General features: G+C 47.4%; 1 protein-coding gene across 1 annotated transcript in view; it reads left to right on the forward strand.

Annotated features, from left to right (window-relative positions):
* ENPP1 (ectonucleotide pyrophosphatase/phosphodiesterase 1) overlaps window positions 1–22,059 on the forward strand; it is a 739,100-nt gene that overhangs the window by 238,421 nt on the left and 478,620 nt on the right. Inside the window, exons 5-6 of the mRNA XM_078649218.1 lie at window positions 6,256–6,316; window positions 19,095–19,192. Coding sequence (XP_078505344.1) covers window positions 6,256–6,316; window positions 19,095–19,192 — 159 coding nt within the window. The remainder of the gene's footprint in view (window positions 1–6,255; window positions 6,317–19,094; window positions 19,193–22,059) is intronic.

The raw sequence follows: 22,059 nt of genomic DNA on the forward strand, positions 1-22,059 counted from the left end.
TTGCAGATGTTATCAAAGTGCAGCAGCTCGCAAGCCCAGACCTGGACTGCTATACACAGATTAGAACGCTTTTGTCTTCGTTGCAGATGTCTGTGGTCCTGTTTCAAATGGAAAGTATCCACTCCAGTAGCATTGCAAGGCCTGACATTTCAGGGCTGCAATTATTTTTGACCTTTTATTTCCATAATTGAAGTAAAACCAGCAGGGGAGGGTGAGCTCTGTACACATCTTCCCCTCCACACGGACAGCGGGAGGTGGGGGGGGCGGGAACGGAGAGCGGGAGGGGGGCGGTAACACGAACAGCGGGAGGGGGCAGGAACGGGAACACGCACAGCGGGAGGGGTGGCAGGAACGTACAGCGGGACATCACGCAACCCACCCCTGCAAACGACGCGTTAAAAATGGCCAACACAAACATTAAAAAAAAAAAACACCCGCCCTCGCCGCATGACGTGCGAAAAGGGGCAGGATGAGAAAAATATCGACGGAACGCCCACGAATCGCCTCGAACCCTGACGGACAGATCTCACTTCCAATGGCTAGCCTCCATTTATGGAGCTAGCCAATGGAAGTGAGAGGCGGTGACCAAGCCACATTACTCTTCTCAAAAGTTTTCGCCTGCGCCGAAAAGCTGCGCGGCTCAGCTTTCGACGAGGCGAAACCTAAAAACCACCGGCCTTCCGCACCCACAAGCACACCCAGGAAACCACAACAAAAGCAGTAATCCAAGGGAGAACCGTGGAGCAGGGAAAGGGGGACCGTAGGAACAACCGGCCCGCAACCCAGAACAGGACAGCAGGGACCAAACAAGGACCGGAGACCAACAGAAAGCCAGGACCCCAACAAGGAGGCCGCCAACCTAAGAAACTGGAACCAAGAACCAAAGGACACGGCGGAGCAACCCATTGGACAAGGCGGCCAAGCCCAGAAGCACCGGGAAGACCCACAGGACCCGGCAGCCACACAGACAGGGAGCAAACCGAGACAGCCCCGAAGAAGGCCAAAGAAAGAAATGGCTCCAGAGGATCTAGAGGATAAATTCCACCAAAACCTCACCGAGGAGGCCCAGGAAGCAGCAAGAACCCAGGAGCCGAACAGGAGCAAGACCCCAGCCAAACAGAGGAGACCGGTAAGGGGAAAGAGACCCGAAAACCCCAGGAGGCCAAAAAACCCTACAGGGAAGGAGGCCACCAACCAAACCAGGAAGGCCATCAAACCCAGAACAGCAGGGGAAGAGGAGGCCAACCCAAAGACCACAGGCCAGAGACGGCCTCAGAAAGAACCAGCCGAAAGCCGACCAACCAAGGAGAGGCCAACAAGACCGGAAACCAACAACGAACAAGCCCAACAAGGGCAGGGACAGAGCCACCGGCCACAACCCCCAGAAAATCCCCAATCCCAAAAGCGAGGCAAAACAAGGCAGGACGGGAGTCCAGAGCTACGGGGAACTCCCAGCAGCCCCCAAACGAGGTAAAGAGGGCAGAAAAAAACAGGCGCCAACACTGCAGAGGACCGAACAGGCACCCCACACCCTTGCCAAGCAAGCAGCAAGCTGTAGGAGCAGCAGAAAAAAGAAACGGCCCCAGTACGCACAGCACCCAGACCAAAAGCCCACTAGGCCCGACCCCAGCAACACCGGAGAGGAGCCAAGAAAACAGCAACAACCAGGGCAACGGACGCCAAAGGAACTAGGAAGCCAGGACCAGAGCCAAGCAACCAGACCATGCAGGAGGACCTGCAGGCCCAACCAAACTCTGGAAGGAGCCCACGCAGAACCCAGGCCAAAGCAAGGGGCAGGGAGCAACAGGGACACCCCAGCACACCATCGCCGGACCACACATAAGAAAGTAAAAGAAACAGAGGAAACCGACCAAGCTGAAGCCGAAGGAAGCAGAGAATGCAGAAGGCCAAGTCGCAGGAAAATTCCAGACAACCAGCAGACAGGAGGGAAAACCCCACAGTGGCAAGAGCACCACAGATCCGCACCCCAACCAGAGAAGGGGGGGGGGGGTGCCCAAACAGACCCACACCGGGAACAAAGCCGGGGGAAGCAAAGGCCCGGACTCCAGAACCAGGAAAGAACCAAGAAACGGCCAGCAAAACACACCGTAGAGCAGGCCGAAAAGCGACAGCACAGCCAGAAAACCCAGGAGGCACAGTCCGAGGCCAACCCGAACCGGCAAGAAGCCGGTAGACCCGGAGCCGCAGGCCCCAACACAGGCGAAACAAGCCCGGGAAGAGAACCGCCAGCAGGAGAAGGCCCTAAAGGACCCACCTGGATGCGGCCACAACTGCAGAGCACCCCACCAGGATACATATAGAGAGCCCAGGCAAGGAAGCAGAGCCCCAAAACGTAGACCAACCGGTAGTAGTGGAAAAGCCCCAGCAGACACCCAGCCAGGCACCCACCACGGGAACCAGACGAGAACAGAACCTCCCAGGTAAGAAGAGGAGAAACAGGCTCCATCCCAAGGACACGGCAGCAGCAAAAGTCAGCCAGGCCCAAACAGCAGCGGCACGAACCCAAGGGACCAAATGGCGAACCGCCACCGGAAACACAACCCGGGGGGGGGGGGGGGGTGCCAAGGAAAAGAAGAGCAGGCGCCCAACCACACCAGCCAGAGAAGCCTCCACCAGGCAACACCAAGAGGCCCCAACCAGGAACAAACCAGGCAGGAACAGCGGCAGAACCACGAGGGGCGGCCAGAAAACACCCGAAGCAAGCCAAAGGCAAGCACAGGGAGAACAAGGGCAGGAGCTAACAAGAACAGAAGCAGCCAGACCCCAGAAGCAACCCGACCCCAGAAGCAACCCGAGCACACAGAATACCCCTGGACAAACACCCGAGGCCAGAGCAAAGGAGAACAGAACAGCCGCACGCAAGGCAGCACGAGCCACCCAGGCGCATGCAGAGGCTGTAGAGCGCCCCAGCGAGCACCAGGCACGACACCAGGAAGCCGGAAGAGGAACCAGGCGCAGCCCAAGGGACCGGAGGAACAAAACCAGGAAGAGGAGCCCCCATGCCTCAAAACCCCGACCAACCAAGCCGAAGCCAGTAAGCGGAGGTGAACATCCAGAAAATACTAGCTGAGGAGAGGCCACAACACAACAGCCAGCCCGCAGCGGAGGCAAGGCCACCTGAAAAAGGGGGCAGACGCAGCACAACCAAGGCCGGGCCACGACCACCGTACCCGCGACACTTCGAGAAGCCGGGACGCAGAGGGATAGCAAAGAAAAGCAGGGAAAAACCGCAGCAGGCCAACAGGAACCCAGGGGAGCCAACAGGACCCCCACAGCCGCCCGAGGAGGAGGAACACCGTTGCACCACCAGCCGGGGGCAGGGAGCCGCAGAGGAGCCCGAAGAAGGGGGCGAACAGAAGCACACTCCAACAGGCCGCCGCCGAGGGAGCGAGAGGCGACCCTGACACAAGAGCAGCAGAGGGCAAGGGGGAAGCAAGCAGGCATTGAGACCCCAACAACACAGGGAATCCCAGTAGCAAGCCCAGACAGAGCCAGCAAAAAAGGGACCAGCCACCACAACGGCGACAGGAACCCACTACATTCCGAGGCAGGCCACCAAACAGAAAGCGAATGCTAACAGCACAGTGAAGCAGCAAACGAACTCCAAGGAAAGGAGAACCCCCCCCCAACTGTGCCCGAAAAGAAAGCACAAAAGCGCGCATGGCCAGGATCAGGCGCACCACCCGAAGTAGCGACCCAAAGGGAAAAGCCCCGCGGCAGGCACAACCTCAGAGAACAGAGGAGAGCAGGAGCGCGCTGGTGGCAAAGCCGCGGGCTAGCAACAGAAACCCCAACAACGCCGACCAAGGGAGAGGACACAGGAACCTGCGCCCACGACGAGCACCGAACCCAGAACCCCAGTGTCTGACTGCCCAGCACCAGCCAGAGATCCACGCTCTGCAGGTGGGGGGGGTGGCCAGATCGCCCCAGAGAGCACCAGACCGGAGCAACTGCAGGCACATACAAGCACCCGCCACCTACAGGTAGCAAAGCCTCCATCCAAGGTGCTCACAAACAGGGCAACGCACGTTTACGACCGGGTGCAGAGCAAAAGCAGGCAACCCGAGAGGAGGACAGCAGCCCCAACATTAAGCTCCCAGAGAGGAGCCCGCAGACCGCGCACCCACAGGAAGCCCAGCCCCAAGAGAAGGTGCACACCACCAGGGCAACGCACTCAAGAAGCAGCGCGGGGTATGGGGACAGCAGCAGGACACCCGTGACTGGCAAAAAGCCCAGAATCACGCACCTGTTGCACTGTGTCCTGACAGGACGATCCCCGTGAGGAGGACCGGAAGCAGAACGGGCACACACTGAAAGCACTGCCCCTAACCAAGGCGCACTCGACCAGGGCAGCAGACGCCTGGAGCAGCGCGGGACACTGAGACCACAGCAGGCCACCCACAAGGAGAAGAGCAGCCCCGCCCGCGGAATCACGCACCGGGCGTGCCAGCAAACAATAATAGCCAGAGTGGGGCCAACAGCACAACAAGGCCCCCACCGCCACCGGGAACAGAGGAACAGACAGCCACCCTGTGGGAGAGAAAGGCAGGAACGAACACGCTACTCCAGAGCTCGGCACCGCACACCTCGGCACCGCACACCACAATGCTCCAAAAGAAAAAGGAAGCAAAACATCCAGAGCGGGGGCCAACAGCATAACAAGGCCCCCACTGCCACTGGGAACAGCAGAAACAGGCGGTAGATCAACTTCAGGGTCACACAGAGAAAGACTGGAAACGAACGAGCTACCCCAGCGCTCGTTACCACACAATACACTTTTGGCAAGAAGGCAACAAAAACCCAGCAAGCGGCACTCACCCGGAGGAGGGGGGGGGCAACCCCAGGAACAAGCCCTCCACCCCTCCCCCCCCCAATGGCTTCAGGAGACCAGGCGACCGGCAGGAACACCGCCAGCAATGCACCTCTACCCGGCCAGGCTCGGGAAGAGGAGCACGCGACCCGGAAGAAACTCGGGAGACCAAGCCCCAGCCGCAAAGGGCCGGGAGGCCAAGCAGGACACCGGCTCCAAGAGAGACAGACTCCCAGCAAGCCCAGCAGTCCAGGAGAAAGCCCACGGAAACCCCACGCCCGGACAGCCAGGCAGTTGGGCGAGGGGAGAAGAGAAGCACCACCACTCCAGTCCAGCAGGAGCAGCACCAGCACATCATCCAGTCTGTCGACAGACAGAAAAAAGAACAGGAGCGATGCTGGGTAAGTACTGCTTATGTACACCCGGTGGGATGGGCAGTATTAGGGTCCCAGCATTCCTCTTGTTTTTTTCTGTCGGGAGATGGTCATCTCCACTTTGTAATGAATGGGACGAGGACATAAGGGACCTGGGAGTAATGGGTGCCTGGAGGGGCAAAAACAAGGAGCGGAGAGGGTATCAGCAGCTTTGAGGCTACCTGGGGAGCAGCATAATGGAGGCAGTGGTGGGGATAAGAACAGTCCTTTCCCTCCCAAAAAATGGTATGATAGATTCTTGCGTATGTGCATGTGCATGTTGCCTTTTTAGAATGAAAAAAAACGGTCGCCTGTCGATGGCATGGCAAGTGGTAGAATCAGCCAGGGCGCTGCGGTGGCAAGCAGATGCTCCATGGGGGAAGGCAGAGGAGGGATTAAATAGCGTGAGATGGGAGAGAAGCGGAGAGAAAGAGAAACACACCCCTAAGACTTTTTTACATGCACTGCAAAGTAGGTCTGATGTCTCCAGTGGAAGGATACATCAACCAGTGAAAACAATTTGAGACAAAGATGTTCCAGCGCAGGAGAAAAATAAGAATAAGGAGGAAAGCGTTGAATCAGGATTAGGCAAGTGATACAACTCTCCTCTGTATGTAAAGTATTAGAAACAGTAGTCTGCCTATATACAAATAAAGCTGTCTTTAGCAGAGAACTAAAATGCCCGTTGGGTGCACTTTGATTTTAACACAATATAATTGTTTGATTTTTTTCCTTTGACATATCAGGGGTGCATCATTATCCAGTCAGATCAATTTGCTCAACTGAGACGAGAATGCAGTTTTCATGGTGCTTTATTACAAATATATTTTTTTGCTAGTGATATCTCAAGACTTGTATTTTGTTTCAATTCATGTGTAGCTTTATGATTACCACAAATTTCCTCTATGTTGACACAAAGTGCAGCATATAAATTGTTGAAATATGAATATGTGCTTTTCTATCATGTATATGAGGCTGAAAAGATGCTGAAATATATGTGCAATTTTTCAGGAAACAAAAGCTGGGTAGACGAAGAGTGTGAAGACCTGAGAATACCCCAGTGTCCTAAAGGGTGAGACGTTTTCAGTTATGTACACATTATACATGAAGTCTGGGTTTTAGATTGAAAGCACATTCTTTAGTTCTCTGGAAATGATTGTACAATCAAGTAATTTATGAACTATTCCGAGTCAGTCCTTTAAACATTTTCTTTGAAAAACTGAACACTGCTGCAGTTGTTTTGGATATTTTTCACCTACAACTTTGCCTTTCTACATATGATATCCTAGGGATTTGTTTTACAATTTATTTTGGTTTAGCTGGCATTGTGACTTTGGGTAAATTTGAGGCTGCCTTAGGAGGAAGAATCTTGTTCCTGGTTAGTCAGAGGGAGTGGATCTGGATTTCCATAGGGCAGAGCCGTAAAGGATTCTGGGAGCTCTGAATACAGGATCCTAATGCCACCTTGAACAAAGACTTACGGGAAAGTTTTTAGATCGAAATACCGGAACAGTTGCAAAATCTGAATGACTAGTTGGAGGACTTTTTTGGGGGGGCGGAGGGAATTTGAACCTGGAGCTGCCACCAATCATGGAAGATTATGTACAGACCTACCTGCAAATATGACTGAGCTGTGACCTGCTCTCCATGTGCTCCCAAAGTGGTGATTACCAAGAGAGATTTCTTATCCTGTCCCCCTGACATGGTGTGGGATATTCCTTTCAGATTAGTGGTGTATTTTGTCTACAGATAAATCTAGGGTGTCACACTGAGGGGAATAAAAGTAAGACAATAGACGAATGCCCTCAAAATTGTATTGTATTGGAAACTTATATAGCGCAAAACTGCCACCCTACGGGTATCCTGGCGCTTGGATCAAAGAGAAGCCCTGAAAAAAAGAAAAACCAGAGTCAGTTATCTAAAAAGACAGACTTAGGACCCATTACTAGGGATGAGCCAAGTTTTCAGGCTCTTCCTGAAGCCAATCAGCGAACTAGCCTGTCTGAGAATTAGGGGCAGTTCGTTCCAGGTACGAGAGGCCATCACTCCAAAAGCTCTACCACCTTTCCAAGACCTCTTAAAAAATCTTAGCCACGGGCACATCTTCATGCTGATTTTCATTCCATTGTTTTTTTCTCACTTTACCACTACAGACATGATCCCACGATATGCAAAATTAGTCTTGGTCCTTTTCACTTAGAAGCAGTACGAGTCAAACTGAGAGGCCAGGTCTTCTCTAAATGAAGGCAAAAGGAACCCCAGACCTATATGGACCATTGTGAGCCACATCAAAGTAATGCAGTTTACGCCATGTGGCACAGCGATCACCGAACTGGCGACTGGGTCTACTTTTTGGGTATTATACTGTACAAAACATAAAGCGGATCATGGATGAAATGCTTGCAGAAGTATCTGCCACTGGGTTGGTCTGGTGCTCCTCACAATCCATCATTTGTTTGGCAGCAATGCTCCAACAAATGGGGACTAAATGTAAGCAAATTTGCCTTGTCTTGCTCCAGTAGGAACAAACCAGTCTTATTTGCCAGGTTAGGTTACCTCAGAACAGCAACACAAGCATCCCTAGATGAGTATTTATCTTGTTGGACCTAATGAATAGGTTACAGGTTGAGCCTTGGAGCTCAGGGATGACAGACCACATGTTTGGGTATAACTGACAGACTTAAAACATCAAACTGAGAAAAACGAAAATTGTTATTGGTGGAATTCCTGCAAAAATCCCAGCCACTGACAGTGGCTCGACCTGCCTTTGCCAAACAAGGATTTTGTGCCCATCATGCCATTCCAGATGGGGGCCAATCTTATGTAACTCAGACTGGCACCTGCACCAGCAAGAACTGTTCATCCTGAACTGCCAGGCTTCTACTGAATAGGAACACAAGCAATCACAGATGGTTTCAGACTTTCTGAGCCACATCGGTGAGGTGCAACTTCAGTCCTGTGGAACAGTGAGTAGGAGCCCCCGTCTGGGCATCATGCTGAGGAAAACAAAAAGGGTGATATGTTGAATGCTTGAAAATGTCAGTCACTGGGGATCACTCAGGGCTGCTTACCTATTCATTGGTAATGTGCCCACAGAGCAAGAACAACAACACAGAGTTAATGCATAATATTGGGCTGGATAAGTTTCATCTTACATTTCTGCTGCATCTGCCTAAGTACACACAGGTCCACCACAAACAGTATAATCATGTTTCCTACTTTTTTAAAGGAAAATACGTCTTTTGAAGAAACTGGCCATCAACACTTATGTACTTTCTTCACAGTAGGCAAAGAAAGAAAGACATGACTAATGGTCTAAGTGGAATAGTTACCTGGGAATTAGTTGAATATTCTTGAACATTGTCCAGAACATGGCCAACATGCCTCTTTTGAGTGGTCAGTCTTAACATGTTCAAGGGAATCCATTCAGCATGAAAAAGTTATCTTCGCTTGGACAATCAAAGGGGAGATTTTGGCTCAAGAAGTTTAGTTCCACATTCTAGATAAGGTTTGATGATAAGGTATTTCTGGACTGAGATATCTGAGGTGTCTTAAATATTTTGGAGAGCTCGTGTAAGACTCATTTTAGAGGCATCTGTAACGAAAATATTTGCATTTTATTGCCCAGTTCTGCTAATTCAAGCAAGCCTGATTTCAAACAATGCTAAGTGTGTAAACGTTCAGAATCATATTCACACAGAAACAGTTGAAATATGTCTTGCCGGGGCCCAACACCTTCTTACAATGACACTGGGTAGAGGGAGACAGTCATATAGGAAGTCATAGAGAGAGATTGGTTTAGATGTAGAAATTGATTAGGCAGTGGTCACATAGACAACGTTTACTTTCTCAGGGTGCCCCTTGAAAGGTTAGGGCTCTTAGCAACTGCCTACTTTCCATAAAATGTTTCTGTTCTATGCTATGCACCCAGTTTATTCTGATTCCTTGTTTATTGTCATATAGGGAGCTATGTAGAATTGTGTAGGGTCTGAAGGCAGTGTGGCCGCATTTGTCCATCCAGCTGTAGAGGGATATTTGGTGTTACTTATGCATGTTGATTTCGTATCTTTCTGTTAATTTTGTAAAATTCACTGATGAGTACATTGCATTTGGGTTTCATCTGTACAAAAAGGCAATTGTTCTAACTTACACCTGTCCTTTATGGATCTTAGTCCAGCGTTTCATCAAGTGAACAGGACTAAACTTTGGTACAAACTAAAATCTATGTGCCTAAATTTCTTGAAACCGCTGCATTTCAACCCACGTGCTAATGTGCGATATTGCCCCATGGACAAATGCACAGATAGCTTTGATTTAACTAGTGGAGTTTGACTGGGCTGTATACTGCCCTAGCTCTTTTTCAGCCTTTGCACTAACCAACTTGATAAATGCTTAAGAGGGCACAAGAAGGACAGCCCTAGTTTGGATTTAAAATGTATCCCTGTCTTACTTTACACTAACAGTGCAGTTTATTTAACTAGAACCATTAATCATTTGATTAATGGTTGTTTCTTTCATGGATGACTTAAACATAGTTACTAATTTGTTCAAACCTTCATTTCAACAGTGGCCCAAATCTATGAGATTTAGAACTTTCACTATTAAATCTAAAGTTTGTAACAAATAATGAATGTTCCATATTTATGGGTTCCTTTTCGGAACGGTCACAGGAGAAGCAATTTAATTTATTCTAGAAATCTTTAATGCATGCAGTCAGTGGGGGCTATTTATAATTTTGCATCCCATGGAGCGAACAATACTATATATGTTAGGAAATATGCATAGTACAATAAATGTTGCTACTTTTAACTTTAAGAAGCTTGTGTTTGGGGCACCATTCACATTGTTAGCTTGCAAGTAGAAGACAGATTTTGCCGTTACCTACTAAGACGACTCCACAGCACATTACGTTTCATTTGTCATGAGTTAGGCTATCTGGAGGAGAAAATTTAAGTATCCTCGTATCTCATATGAACTTACAGTTTGAACCAGGAGATCATTATGATTTTCCTGAATACTGACTCAAACCATACATTTCTTTGGATGAATATATCAAATTGACATGCCACGAATTACATTGCCTTAAGACTTATGATACATCGCAGAATCTCTCCAAGCTGGATAGAGTTTAGGTCAAAAGTGTGTAATTAAGATGGAGACAAATGATTTGGGACAGTACTGAGTTTGAGAAATCATCTATCGGGTTAATTGGGATCCTTATGACTGTTATTGTATAAGTCCCTATTATAGGGGTTTCCGGCGGCTAGGGTTTGCCCCTAAGCCAGGCAGAACCCACCACTCTAGTCAGGTTAAAGCAGTTACAGACCAAAGATAACCCCTGCTCACCCCCTTGGTAGCTTGGCATGGCAGTCAGGCTTATCCCAGAGGCAATGTGTAAAGCATTTGCGCAGCACACACACACACACACACACACCAGAGACACAATAGATACACCACAAAAGAGACTACACACCAGGTTATATAAAAATATCTCTTATATTTTATATAAACATGTAGATCACTATAACTTAAACCGTAAACTACTTTGCCAACTAGGCAATTGTCATAACATCAACGGTAGTGCATTAAAGTAGACTTATAAGTTGCATAGGTCATAACAACACCATCACTGTACATTATATGCAGTTCCTGAAATGATACTCGTTATCCTGTCTGTATAAGGTAGGAGTACAACATGCATCATAAGTGAGGGAATAAAGTGCAAATCAGGTTAGGAGAAAAGAAAACGCATGAATCACCAATTTGCACCCTAAACACGAAGCCACAGCACTTCTGCGCACCTCTTACATGATATACAGTTATTTTGAGCCAACTGTAGGGCTCATGAGCTCCTGGGCACCCACTACAGGTAATCTGGTAACTCACATGGTCACCAGAAACCTCAATCTACAAAACAGGGGTCCTCAATTGAGGACGATCTCCTCAATGCTCAGCAAAGAATGCCCCAAAGGTAAAATCAATGGGAAGACCTCGCTGGGTCCCCCGTGTGTAATGTGCAGCAGCCTGAGAACGCACAGTGCTGCTTCTTCACCTAGAATGCCCCAAAGAAATGACGAGACCTTGCTGGGTCCCCCTACCTCGAACAGCACAAGGCAGCTGCCCACATCAATACGGTGCAGCGGACACAGTGACGCCATGCTCTCTTGTATTGCCGGTGTGTTGTCGTCCAGCCCGCAGGCCCCGTGGCAGATGATGTGTGCACACCAGCAAGCTGTGGTTGCCAAGGCAACTGGGATGGGCACCCACGCCGCTCACAGCTGCCCGCGGTGCTTCACGTCGGGTATGTGGCTACAGTCTCTCACGGTGGGGGCGTCGGTGATGCTGCCATCTTAATCAGAGCTGGGGCAGGCAGGGCCGGGCTGGGCTCCCTCTTCAGCCCTGCACAGCGGGTGGCTCCGGCAACCCGGGGATGCCCTTCAAGGCTTTCTTTTCAGCTCCATCCAAGCACAGACCACACTTGTGGCAGTCAACCGGAATTGCAAGGGAACCCAGTTGCGGTTTCTTTTTTCTGGATCAGTCACAGGTTGTTTCCAATGCCCACAATGCGCAGTTCTTTTGGCCTCCGCTGACACAGCTGAAAACTAAGTGCTAACAAGCACTTCTTCTGTAGGGCCAAAAACAAAGCAGGACTCTCCACACGCTTACTTTGGAAAAAGGTATAAGAACCGTCCAGTCCTTCTCCTGCTCCAGACAAGAGAAGCAACTGCAGGCTGACACACCCCAAACGCAGCAGGGGCAGCGCTCGTCATTCAGCTCTCCTTCCAGGCAGGTTCCTTTAAGATCCAGCAAGGATCTGGTGAAGTCTTTTGTCATCCTGAGACTTCCAACAGAAGGCATGCACACACAAGCCCTTGGAGATAATTCTAGCAGGATACCACAGCAGAGCAAAAAGAGTCAGTCCTTTTCCTCTGCCCACAGATAGAAGCAGCAGCTGCAGGCCAACCCATTCATCACACACAGAAAGGGTACTGCTCTTCACACAGCTCTTCTTATTGGCAAGATGCTCTTGTTTCCAGAAGTAATCTAAAGTCCTGGGGCTTTATGTTCTATACTAATACCCCTATTTCTCATTGTAGTCCCTGAGCTCAGTAAAAACCAGTTCTATCCTCCCTGGTCCAGCTTAACCACAGGGGGTGGAGACACATTGTGGAAAGGCGACGCAGCCTATTTAGGTGCTAGTGAAAACCCCTCACACATCTCTAAACGCAGAAAGGTCTATTCAGCCTGGCTATGAGTCACTCAGGAAAGGCAGTACATACCTCAACCCCTTATGTGAATGTTAAGAGTGAATGCACATCCCCAGCTCATGTCACTCCAAAATCAGACGGTGAATACACAAACAGGTAGAGGCACACAGAATGGTAAAGCAAGAAAATGTCCACTTTCTAACGATGGCAATTTCAAACACACAATTTAAAAAACATCCTTACTAAAAGGGGTGTTATTAAATTCTGAGTACAGAGAGCCAGAAGTCCACTCCTCTATCTTGTCTCAATAGAAAGTTACTCTTGCAATATGTTAAAAGGCCCTATGAGACAGACTGCCTTTAATTACTGAAAAATAAAATACACAGTATTGCATATCAGGATATGTAAAACACACCATATATGTCCCACCTTTAACATACATTGCACCCTGCCCATGGGGGTACGTTGGGCCTACCTCAGGGTTTCCTTAGATGTAAGAAAATGGTAGGTTTTGGCCTGGCAAGTGGGTGGACCTGCCTGGTCAGGTGAAAAACGCTGTAAAGTTTTGGAGAGACAGTGGAGAAAGCACTATGAGGCCAAAGCTGCCTATCTGGTGCACTGAAAAAGTACCATGCTCTATGCAGATCAACTCGTGCTTCCTTTCACACAGATACAATTATGACTGCCAAAAACTGCCAGAAAACCCTATTTAAAGTTGTGACAGAGCTTTCTACGTTGAGTACGTTCTTGCCGTCCTCTTCACTTTTGTAACATCATTGCAACAAACATGCACTGTTTTTCCATAATAAAGTTGTGTCAATCCACCGCCAGCTTGATTCAGACTCTTCCCTTCAGAACAGCTTCATCTTCCCTAGCATTCAATGCTCTGATCACGTCAAAACTGCCCCCTCCCCGGACCTCTCATCTATTGAGTCCTGTCAAGTTAAGGCCTGGCTCCCACATGATTTGATCTCTCTGAAAAACCTTCTGGGAATCATCAAGTCTGGCTCCCCACTTGACCCTCTCCCTCCATCTAAGCTCAGACTTTTGGATTAGTCTGCCCTTGGTGTGATACTTACTCTTCTCAATTCCTCTCTAAATCTTGGGCAGGTGCCCCGAAATCGTAAGCATGCTCTCGTGCTCCCATTGCTGAAAAAGACTTGTCTGGATTCCTTCTGCTGGTCTAATTACCGGCCCATATCTCTTCCTTCTACCTTTTCCAAAGTACTGGAAAGACAAATTAACTCTCAACTCTCTGCACATGTAATACTGCAAAAGTTATTCCATCCGACAGTCTGGCTTTCGTCTTGGTCATAGTACTGAATCAGCTCTGCTTGGGGTCACAGAGGACCTCAGGCAGCAGCTTGACTGTGGTGGTATGGCAGCGCTCAGCTTATTCGATTTGAGCGCAGCCTTTGACACAGTTTCGAATTCCATTCTGGTGGATCACCTTGAAGCCTCAGGAACTGGAGATGTGGTCTTGAATTGGCTGATTTCTTTTTTGGAGGATCGCTCCTTTCAAGTTTTTCACACTCCTCGAAATCTAACTCAGTAGCCTTAACACAGGAGTACCGCAGGGCTCGATCCTGACTCCTCTACTTTTCAATGGTTATGTTTGCCCTATAGCAGACATTATGGAAACATCCGAGTTGCCCATCTTCTTACGCAGACAATACACAGGTTATTTTTTCTCTTTCATCTGCTCAGCATCAGGACCCTTTAATTCTTCAGCTTGGACTGCGTAATATTTCCTTATGGATGTCCAGAAATGCTTTAAAGCTGAATGGCTCCAAAACTGAGGTCTTCATATTTGGGAACAATCCCGATCTCTGGGGAGCGAGCCATTGGCCTGCCTCTGTAGGACCTTTTCTGCCTCCGGTCCCAAGGGTTAAGAACTTGGGTTTTACCATTGATAGTAAGATTTCTCTTGCAGCCCAAGTGTCTGGAGTCACCTCTGCTTGCTTTGCTGTCCTTAATGGCTAAATAAAATCCTTTGGCTAAGTCCACCAGCTGCCCAAAGACCCGTCTTGCAGGCCTTGGTGATCTCCAGACTTGATTATGGAAATGTACTGTATTTAGGTGCGGACAAGGCCTCCGTCCGCCGTCTCCAGCTTATTCAAAATGCGGCAGCCCACCTGCTTTTTCGGTTGCCTCGGTACGCCTCTGTTTCCCCTCTGCTTCATCAACTTCACTGGCTCAAGGTACACAAACATAGTGAGTTCAAGGCCCTTTGTTACATGTTCCGAGCTCAGCGCGGCCTGGCCCCCTTGTACATACAAAGCCTTGTAAAGCCTCACCAACCCACTTGTAAACTGAGATTGGCCAGTCTTTCTCTTTTCTCAGATCCTAGAGTGCAGCGGACAGTATGGGAAGCCGCTCGTTCTCTTACCTGGGCCCTAAATTGTGGAATTCCCTTCCGTTGGAACTCAGGACCTGTCGGTCTCTCCTGGCCTTTCATAAAAAGTTGAAGACTTTTCTTTATAGTCCGGTTTAATTCCTCGCTTCCTACTAACCTCAACCTCGCTTGTCCTGCTCAGTGCCGGGAAACCCTGTTGGGTTGCTGTGCGCTTTATAAATCTTTTAAATAAATAAATAAACATGGCATTATAAAACTGCCTGCGCAGACGCTGCAGTGGCAGGTCTGAGACTCATTTACAGGGCTACTCCTGTGGGTGGCACAACCAGTGCTGCAAGCCCACTAGTACCATTTGATTTATAGGCCCTGGCACGCTCAGTGCATTTTACTAATGACTTGCCAGTAAATCAAATATGCCAACCATGGATAACCAATCAGAATCACAATTTACACAGAGAGCATATGCCATTTAGCACTGATCAGCAGTGGTAAAGTGCCCAGAGTTCTATAGCCAACAAAAACCGGGTCAGAAAAACTAAACCTGCTGATCAGGTTCAAAGTGGCTATCATCCTTCACTTAGTGTCCTTCCCCAAGATGAGAGATGCTTTGAACCCATGTTCCTGTAACAATTTGTCATTTCAAACTGCGATGCAGTTGTTTGTGTTTTCTACAGCTCAGCGTATAGGAAATATGTAATTACTGTGCTACTCCGCAAGTAATGTGTTAATTATAGAGTGGCCTTTTTATGTTTGCCAATGTTGTTGTCCCAGTTAGCTTGGCATGCTGTGGAATGTTTTATATCCTCAGCCATAAAATTGAGATCCGTTCAGGATGGCTAATATGAAGTTTAGTGAATTTGTGAATTGCTGGTTTATTCTGTAGTGTTTTACTGTGTTTTTACCAAATTAAATGTTGTTGTTGTTATTGTTATTATTATAATAATTATTATTATTAGAATACATGGGTTTTTGCAATCCTTGTATAAAAACATGTCTCTGATTTATTTATAATTGGTGACTAGTGATGCACCCAGTCACCTAATATAGTGAAATTACATAAAAACTCAACTGTAATAAATGACTACTGTTGAGTTCTGGCATCACAATGCATGCTACAAGCGCCAGCAACCAGGGAAGAGGCAGGTCAGTTCACGGAGCATAATTAAAGCGAAACAAAACTATGCTTTTCTTTCTACTGCTCTGTATTTATGGCTGAATAGTGACGATCAGAAATTAGATATTTATGGCAACATATTCATGTTTTGCACTCCTTAGTTAATTTTAGAAAAGTTAGAATATTTGTGCATGTTTCTATGCATTCCAATCTACTACACCTTTTAAAAAAAATGACTTGTATTAAACTGATTTTAATATATTTTTGCAACAAATATCGAACAGCTTTTTTTGATTTGTTTAATTTTTAACTAGAGAATTTATTTTTTCTTCATGTTTGCAAATATGCTCTCACTTTGGTATGAACGAGCTGCTCACCAATTATTTAATTGGTTTGTTGGGCATGTGATGTTGTGACCTGTATTATAAGGAATGATGTACCCCCTGCCATATCTGAGGGTATCGCAAGTCACTTCGAAGTTCCATTACCATAGAAAGGAACTTGGCCTTCTGCCTCATTCCTCTGTATGGACGTGGAACTCCTCGGTGACCTGCAATGTCCATATAATGTACTGCAGGGGTACTTTTTCCCATTTATTATTATGCTGTTACCTAATGAGTTCCCAGTAGCCATCTTATAGGTTTGGACATTGTGCCTCATTTCAGGCTTCTCACTGTGAATTCAATCTATGTTGGTTAAAAAAAATTGTTCAAAATTAGTGTGTATATATTTTGTTGTTGAGATGAATGTTTAATTGCCTATGGATTTGGAGTAAATGATCCAGTGCATACATCAGTGGGTTTAGTGCAGTGGTGATTCTCTTACATCTGGGGAGATCTATAATGACTGCTGCCTACTCTGGCATTTACTTGCACCTTTTTTTTTAATACAATAATGCAGGGATTTCATGACACTGATGAGACCACTGGCAGTCAGGTGTTGGTGGCACAAAGTTGCATATCCTCACTGAGGAATTGGTAGAGGACTTATTTGTTCCTTTCCTTTGACCTTTTAAATATTCTCTTGCTTGTCAGGGATGTCCCTCTCTAGGGGATGTCGTGATGTTCCAAGCTCGCCTTCCATTATAACGCCTTCCATTATAATATACATATTTGCTGTTTTATGTAAGATAGAAGTATTACATTCATAATTATTCTTTAGAATATTGTTTTCATTTGTTCACATAGATATTCTTCACACAAACATGTATATATGCATACATATGTATATATTTTTACAATATATATGTTTATACACGCACACACACAGTTATTTGAAGAAGAAACCACACTTTTTGTATATGGTATGGTTATACATATTATATGTTACCTTCATCTAGTCCTCAACGAGGCCTAAGAGTAGATACTTCTGATTTCATATGACAAACACACAGAAATTTCACTTTGCCATAATTTGCTAAACAAAATGCAAAGCCTTTCATTTTGTAAATCACAGACTTTACATGCACAAATTAGTTTAGTACATTTGACCTTGTCGGATTTGTAGGCTGAACTGAAGGGAGGGTCTTTGGGAAAAGTAAACCGATCAACCCACCCTCATGACAACCTGAATCAAGCTACATATTCGGTGCTCACGGTTACTGAAAGGTACTCTGAAAAGGACAAGTGATGACTCTGAACTGCATGAGATGTGGTTTATATGTCCAGTCGCTACTATTTTTGCTGAGTAGCAGAATAGTACCTGATTTAGTAAGGAGTAAGCCTTATAAGAGGTGATTTTAATGCACATTACATTAACTTGGAAAGATAAACATATATACTGGCTTATAAAGAAGATAATGCCGGAGACACTCTCTCTCAAGCAGCACTAGATATGAACAACCTCGGCAGTATTGCAAGCTCCAGTTGGAGCCAACCTTCCCTAGGTGTTCAAGGCAAAAAAACAAGGTCTCATGGGGACTGTGTCCAAAGTCCACATTAGAGGTGAGAATCTTGAACAATTTAAAAAATGGAGCGCGGAAGGGAAGACAGGAGAAAGGGACTTTACATGATGATATGTGTCCACCTTTTGGTTGAGGCTATTCTAGGGACCCAATCTGATGGTTCTTTTTAGCAGCATATGAGAGTAGAGGTGAGAAAATGTGTTATTGTTGCGAATCATTAAACCAATAATTTCCTTAGACACATCGTAACCACAGACAACTACGTAAGGTTAGTTTATCTATTACAAAAGCCAGAAATAACAACATAAAGCAACCACAATTGAAAGTGTAAAAGTACATTGGAATTAGCATAAAGCCAAATCTGCGTATCCAACAAAGACGATTTAGCATAAGTAAAACAAATAATTCAAGAAGCAAAATGAAGAGGATCGAAAAGCACGAGCCCAAGTTTCCCTGCATCGAGGGTTGGTGAATATAAAGCATTAATCCATCCCTACACTAACTCTAAGATGACATCCCTACTTAAGCATCTTCAGGAAAAGGAGTGAGCAAGGTGTCTGCCTGTGGAGTATTCCTGAGAAGTATCTCCACCATCGATGGATCAGATAGCATAAAGCTATCGAGACAGAGCTGGTTATAAGATGCTCTCTCTCTGAAGGAAGAAGTGGTCACTTTCCCTACTCTCAACAACACAATATTGTAGGTAACTTTCCCAAGATCCTTTACTGGTCACGCCATCTACTCTGGGTACCATCCTAAAGGTAGTTTTCCATGGGACAACGGTGTTTGCAACAATTTGTCCTTGTTTCTCAGGCCTTCTCCTGTGTGAAGCACAACGACCTTCCTTTATCGACTCGAGCTATAAGATGTAACTGCTTCTCTCCTTACCTGACTAGTAAAACAAAGACATTATTCTACCTAACAAGGCACTTCTTTTACCTGCAACACAAAAGGTGAGAAAAAACTAATTCTACTGCACACATGAAATTCAGCTATTCAATCTAAAGCAAGCATTTCTAGGGAAACACATTTCAGGCCTACAAGATTCAGCTAGCATAAGAAACCAGCACAATTTCAATTGATATTTCACTATCTTGTTTTTCTCTTTCATAAAAATTTTTTATACAACAAGAAACTCTTTGGCTGATGAGTCTAAAGACACTGACCCAATACAATCGAGTTATATCCTTGATTCAAAACATCTGCTGATAATTGTAAAGGAGGATCTACATGTTTCCAATCTCTGTTTCACTTGGACTTGTCATCTAGGTTCACAAAGCCCCCTGTCCTTGTCTTCTCACTGGATGGTTTCAGGGCTGAGTATTTGCATAAATGGGGCGGATTGCTTCCTGTAATTAGCAAATTACGTGAGTACCATTTTATCCCTACTAACTATACTTTGCTTTCTACTAATTGCAATGATTTGTTGTGAGAAAACATTTTTGGCTGATGTGATATCGAGATATTTAGAAATGGCACTTTATTTTTGACTTTAGAAATAAGGGCCCACATTAAGACAATCTGGCCATCTATGGCCAGATGTATCATTTCCATTTCCAACCTGGGATGTGCAGTTGCAATATAACCTAAGTACTTATAGTACACATTACAAATTGTCCATTCGCAGGGTGGCATAAAATTACCTGCCTAATTAATATTAATTAGTTAGGTCACCATTTACAACACTCTTTGATTGGCTGCAAGGCGCAACAGACACCGTCACAGCATTTGCTTTTCAAAACAGGAAACAAGTTTTTTAAAACAGCCCGTTTCCAATTAAAGGCACCGGTTTAACCTAATAACGCCAGTCCCATTTGTGAAGACATTAGATAACCAAGCAGTGATTCCTGTAATTTTGTGAATCCCAGGGCTTGTAACTGCAAAAGGCTCCACTCCAAGTATTCAAATTCGTCTAGAGAGTTGCAGTTTCATGGCTCTCCGTAAAACATCTAACCTTGGCTAGATATGGGTCCATACTAGTTCTGATGTGTTATTTGATGTTAAATTCCATATTTGTCAATTATTGACAATGGTGCATTTGGTTATGATAATATATAGAAGAAAGCTGCACAAAAGTGAGAATCCAAATTAAGACTGTGTTGCAAACTTTATGCCTGACAGTTTTCTAGTTTTATGTTCTGATATTTGAGATAATGAAAAATATCTAAGTGTAATAGGAGAAATCCAAGCTGGCCTCCAGGACTAATATCCACTAGTTAAGTACTATAGCCTTTAACTTGAGGGGTGTAGACTTGGCTCTGCTAAGTCTGTACCCAGAGTTACCGATATTGAAGGCAGCCTTATGGCCTTATGGCTGCCTTCAATATTGGTAACTCTGGAGGGGCGGAGAGGGAGTTAAATGGGAATTACAGGTGCGCTGACGTCAGTTCTTTCTTTTTCTGCCCCAGTAAGCGTAGATCCGATTAGAGCACGTACCTTAGTCACTTTTTGACTACTTGTTTTGGGACTTTTGTCTCTTGTTGGTCTTCTCTGGTGCGTAGGGATGCCTGGTTTTAAGCCCTGTGGGGCCTGCCGTCGCAATATGTCGGTGGCGGACCCCCACAACGTCTGTCTCTACTGCCTGGTGCACGACCACGACTCCCGGTCCTGTCTGGACTGTCGGGCCATGGCCCGAAGGCCGTGAGGGAGCGGCACATAAGTTGCTTGAAGTATGGCACTCGTCCCATCGCCGTTCGCGGTCCAGGAGCCGTTATCGCGAATGCTCACAGGGCCATCATCATCGCTCCTCGGGCTCCAAGTCTTCACCCTCTGATTTGGGTAAGAGACGACACAAAAAGAAGTTGAAGAAGTGTTGTCGCTCTCCGACGAGCCCCCTTCGGTCCTCGGATGCGGACAAGGGGGACAGGGGTTCCGCCCCTGCGGCTCCTTTGGAGCCTGGGAGTCCCGTGGCCTACCCGCACAGGTGCAAGAGTTTCTTGCTGCCATGGGCCGCCTGTTTAGGCCTTGGGCTCCCGCCGGTGCGCCTTTGGGTGTCATGGTCTCGTGTCAGGATCCTGCTGGACCATCGACTCCACCGGCGACTCCGGCGCCGCAGGATCCCGCGCTGTTGGCTCCGGCCATGATGTGAAGAGGCCCGATGCTGCCGGCTCCGGCCCCAGCACCGCCCTCGGCCTTGCCCGCGGTGCCACAGTGGATACTGTTGGTTCCGCCTCTGCCCTGGTTCCGCGAGGGTTTTGTCCCCGCCTGGATCCGAATTGGGACATAGCGCCAGCTCGGCCCCGGCCGGCACTGTCTCGATGCCGTGTATTCCTCCCCCGGTCCCTGGCCCGCCACCACGGTCTGTGACGCACACAGCACAGGTTGAGGATGATTGGGAGGGGTCCGAGGACACCCTTTGCGCATCAGTGCAACTCTGAGTAAGATTGGGCGGACGACTTGGAAGAGGCCGGCGGCCTCAACGTCTCCTCTGACCCGGTGTTTGCCTCTCCCCGTCCTCTATGGAGGAAGGTGCTTCGTACACGGTGGTGCTCCGTCAGGCAGCTGAGGTTTTTAACCTTCATCTCCCTACGGTAGCCCTTAAGACTAATCTCCTCACTGAAGTGCTCCCGTCAGCGTCCACTTCCTCGGAGCCGCTGCAGTCCATTTAATGACGCCCTCACTGACGTCTTGTTGGGCACTTGGTCGCGGCCGGCAACAGGGGCCCCTGTGTATAAGAACGTCGCCAGGCGTCATCGCCTGGCGCCAGGTGACCCTGCCTTTCTGACCACGCACCCTATGCCCGAGAGTTTGGTCATTCAAGCTTCGATGTCCCAGAGTGCCTTTCCCACGGCTCCGTCGGATAAGGACTCTAAGAAGCTGAAGCAGTTAGTCAAACGGTTGTTCTCTTCGGCCTGCTTAGGGCTGCGGTCGGTGAACACTGCATGTCTGTTGGGCCGTTACTCCCACGCAGTGTGGGATACCGTTGCTCAGGTGTTACCTCAGTGGCCGGAAGAGGTCCAGGCTGTGCTGTCTCAGGCTGTGGCCGAGGGTAAGGACGCGGCTTAATTCGCCATTCGTTGTGACATGGACACCGCGGACTCCTTCGGTAGGGCAACTTCCACAACTGTGGCGCTCGGTCGCCACACCTGGTTGAGATCTACCAGGTTCTCCTCAAATGTCCAGAGCTTGCTCATGGACATGCCCTTTGATGGCACTCGCCTGTTTGGAGATAAGGCAGACAGTGCGCTTGAGCGTTTTAAGGACTCTTGAGCTACAGCCAAGTCCTTGGGACTTT

This window comes from Lissotriton helveticus, chromosome 6 (assembly GCF_964261635.1).
Source record: "Lissotriton helveticus chromosome 6, aLisHel1.1, whole genome shotgun sequence".
Taxonomy (NCBI): Eukaryota; Metazoa; Chordata; class Amphibia; order Caudata; family Salamandridae; genus Lissotriton; species Lissotriton helveticus.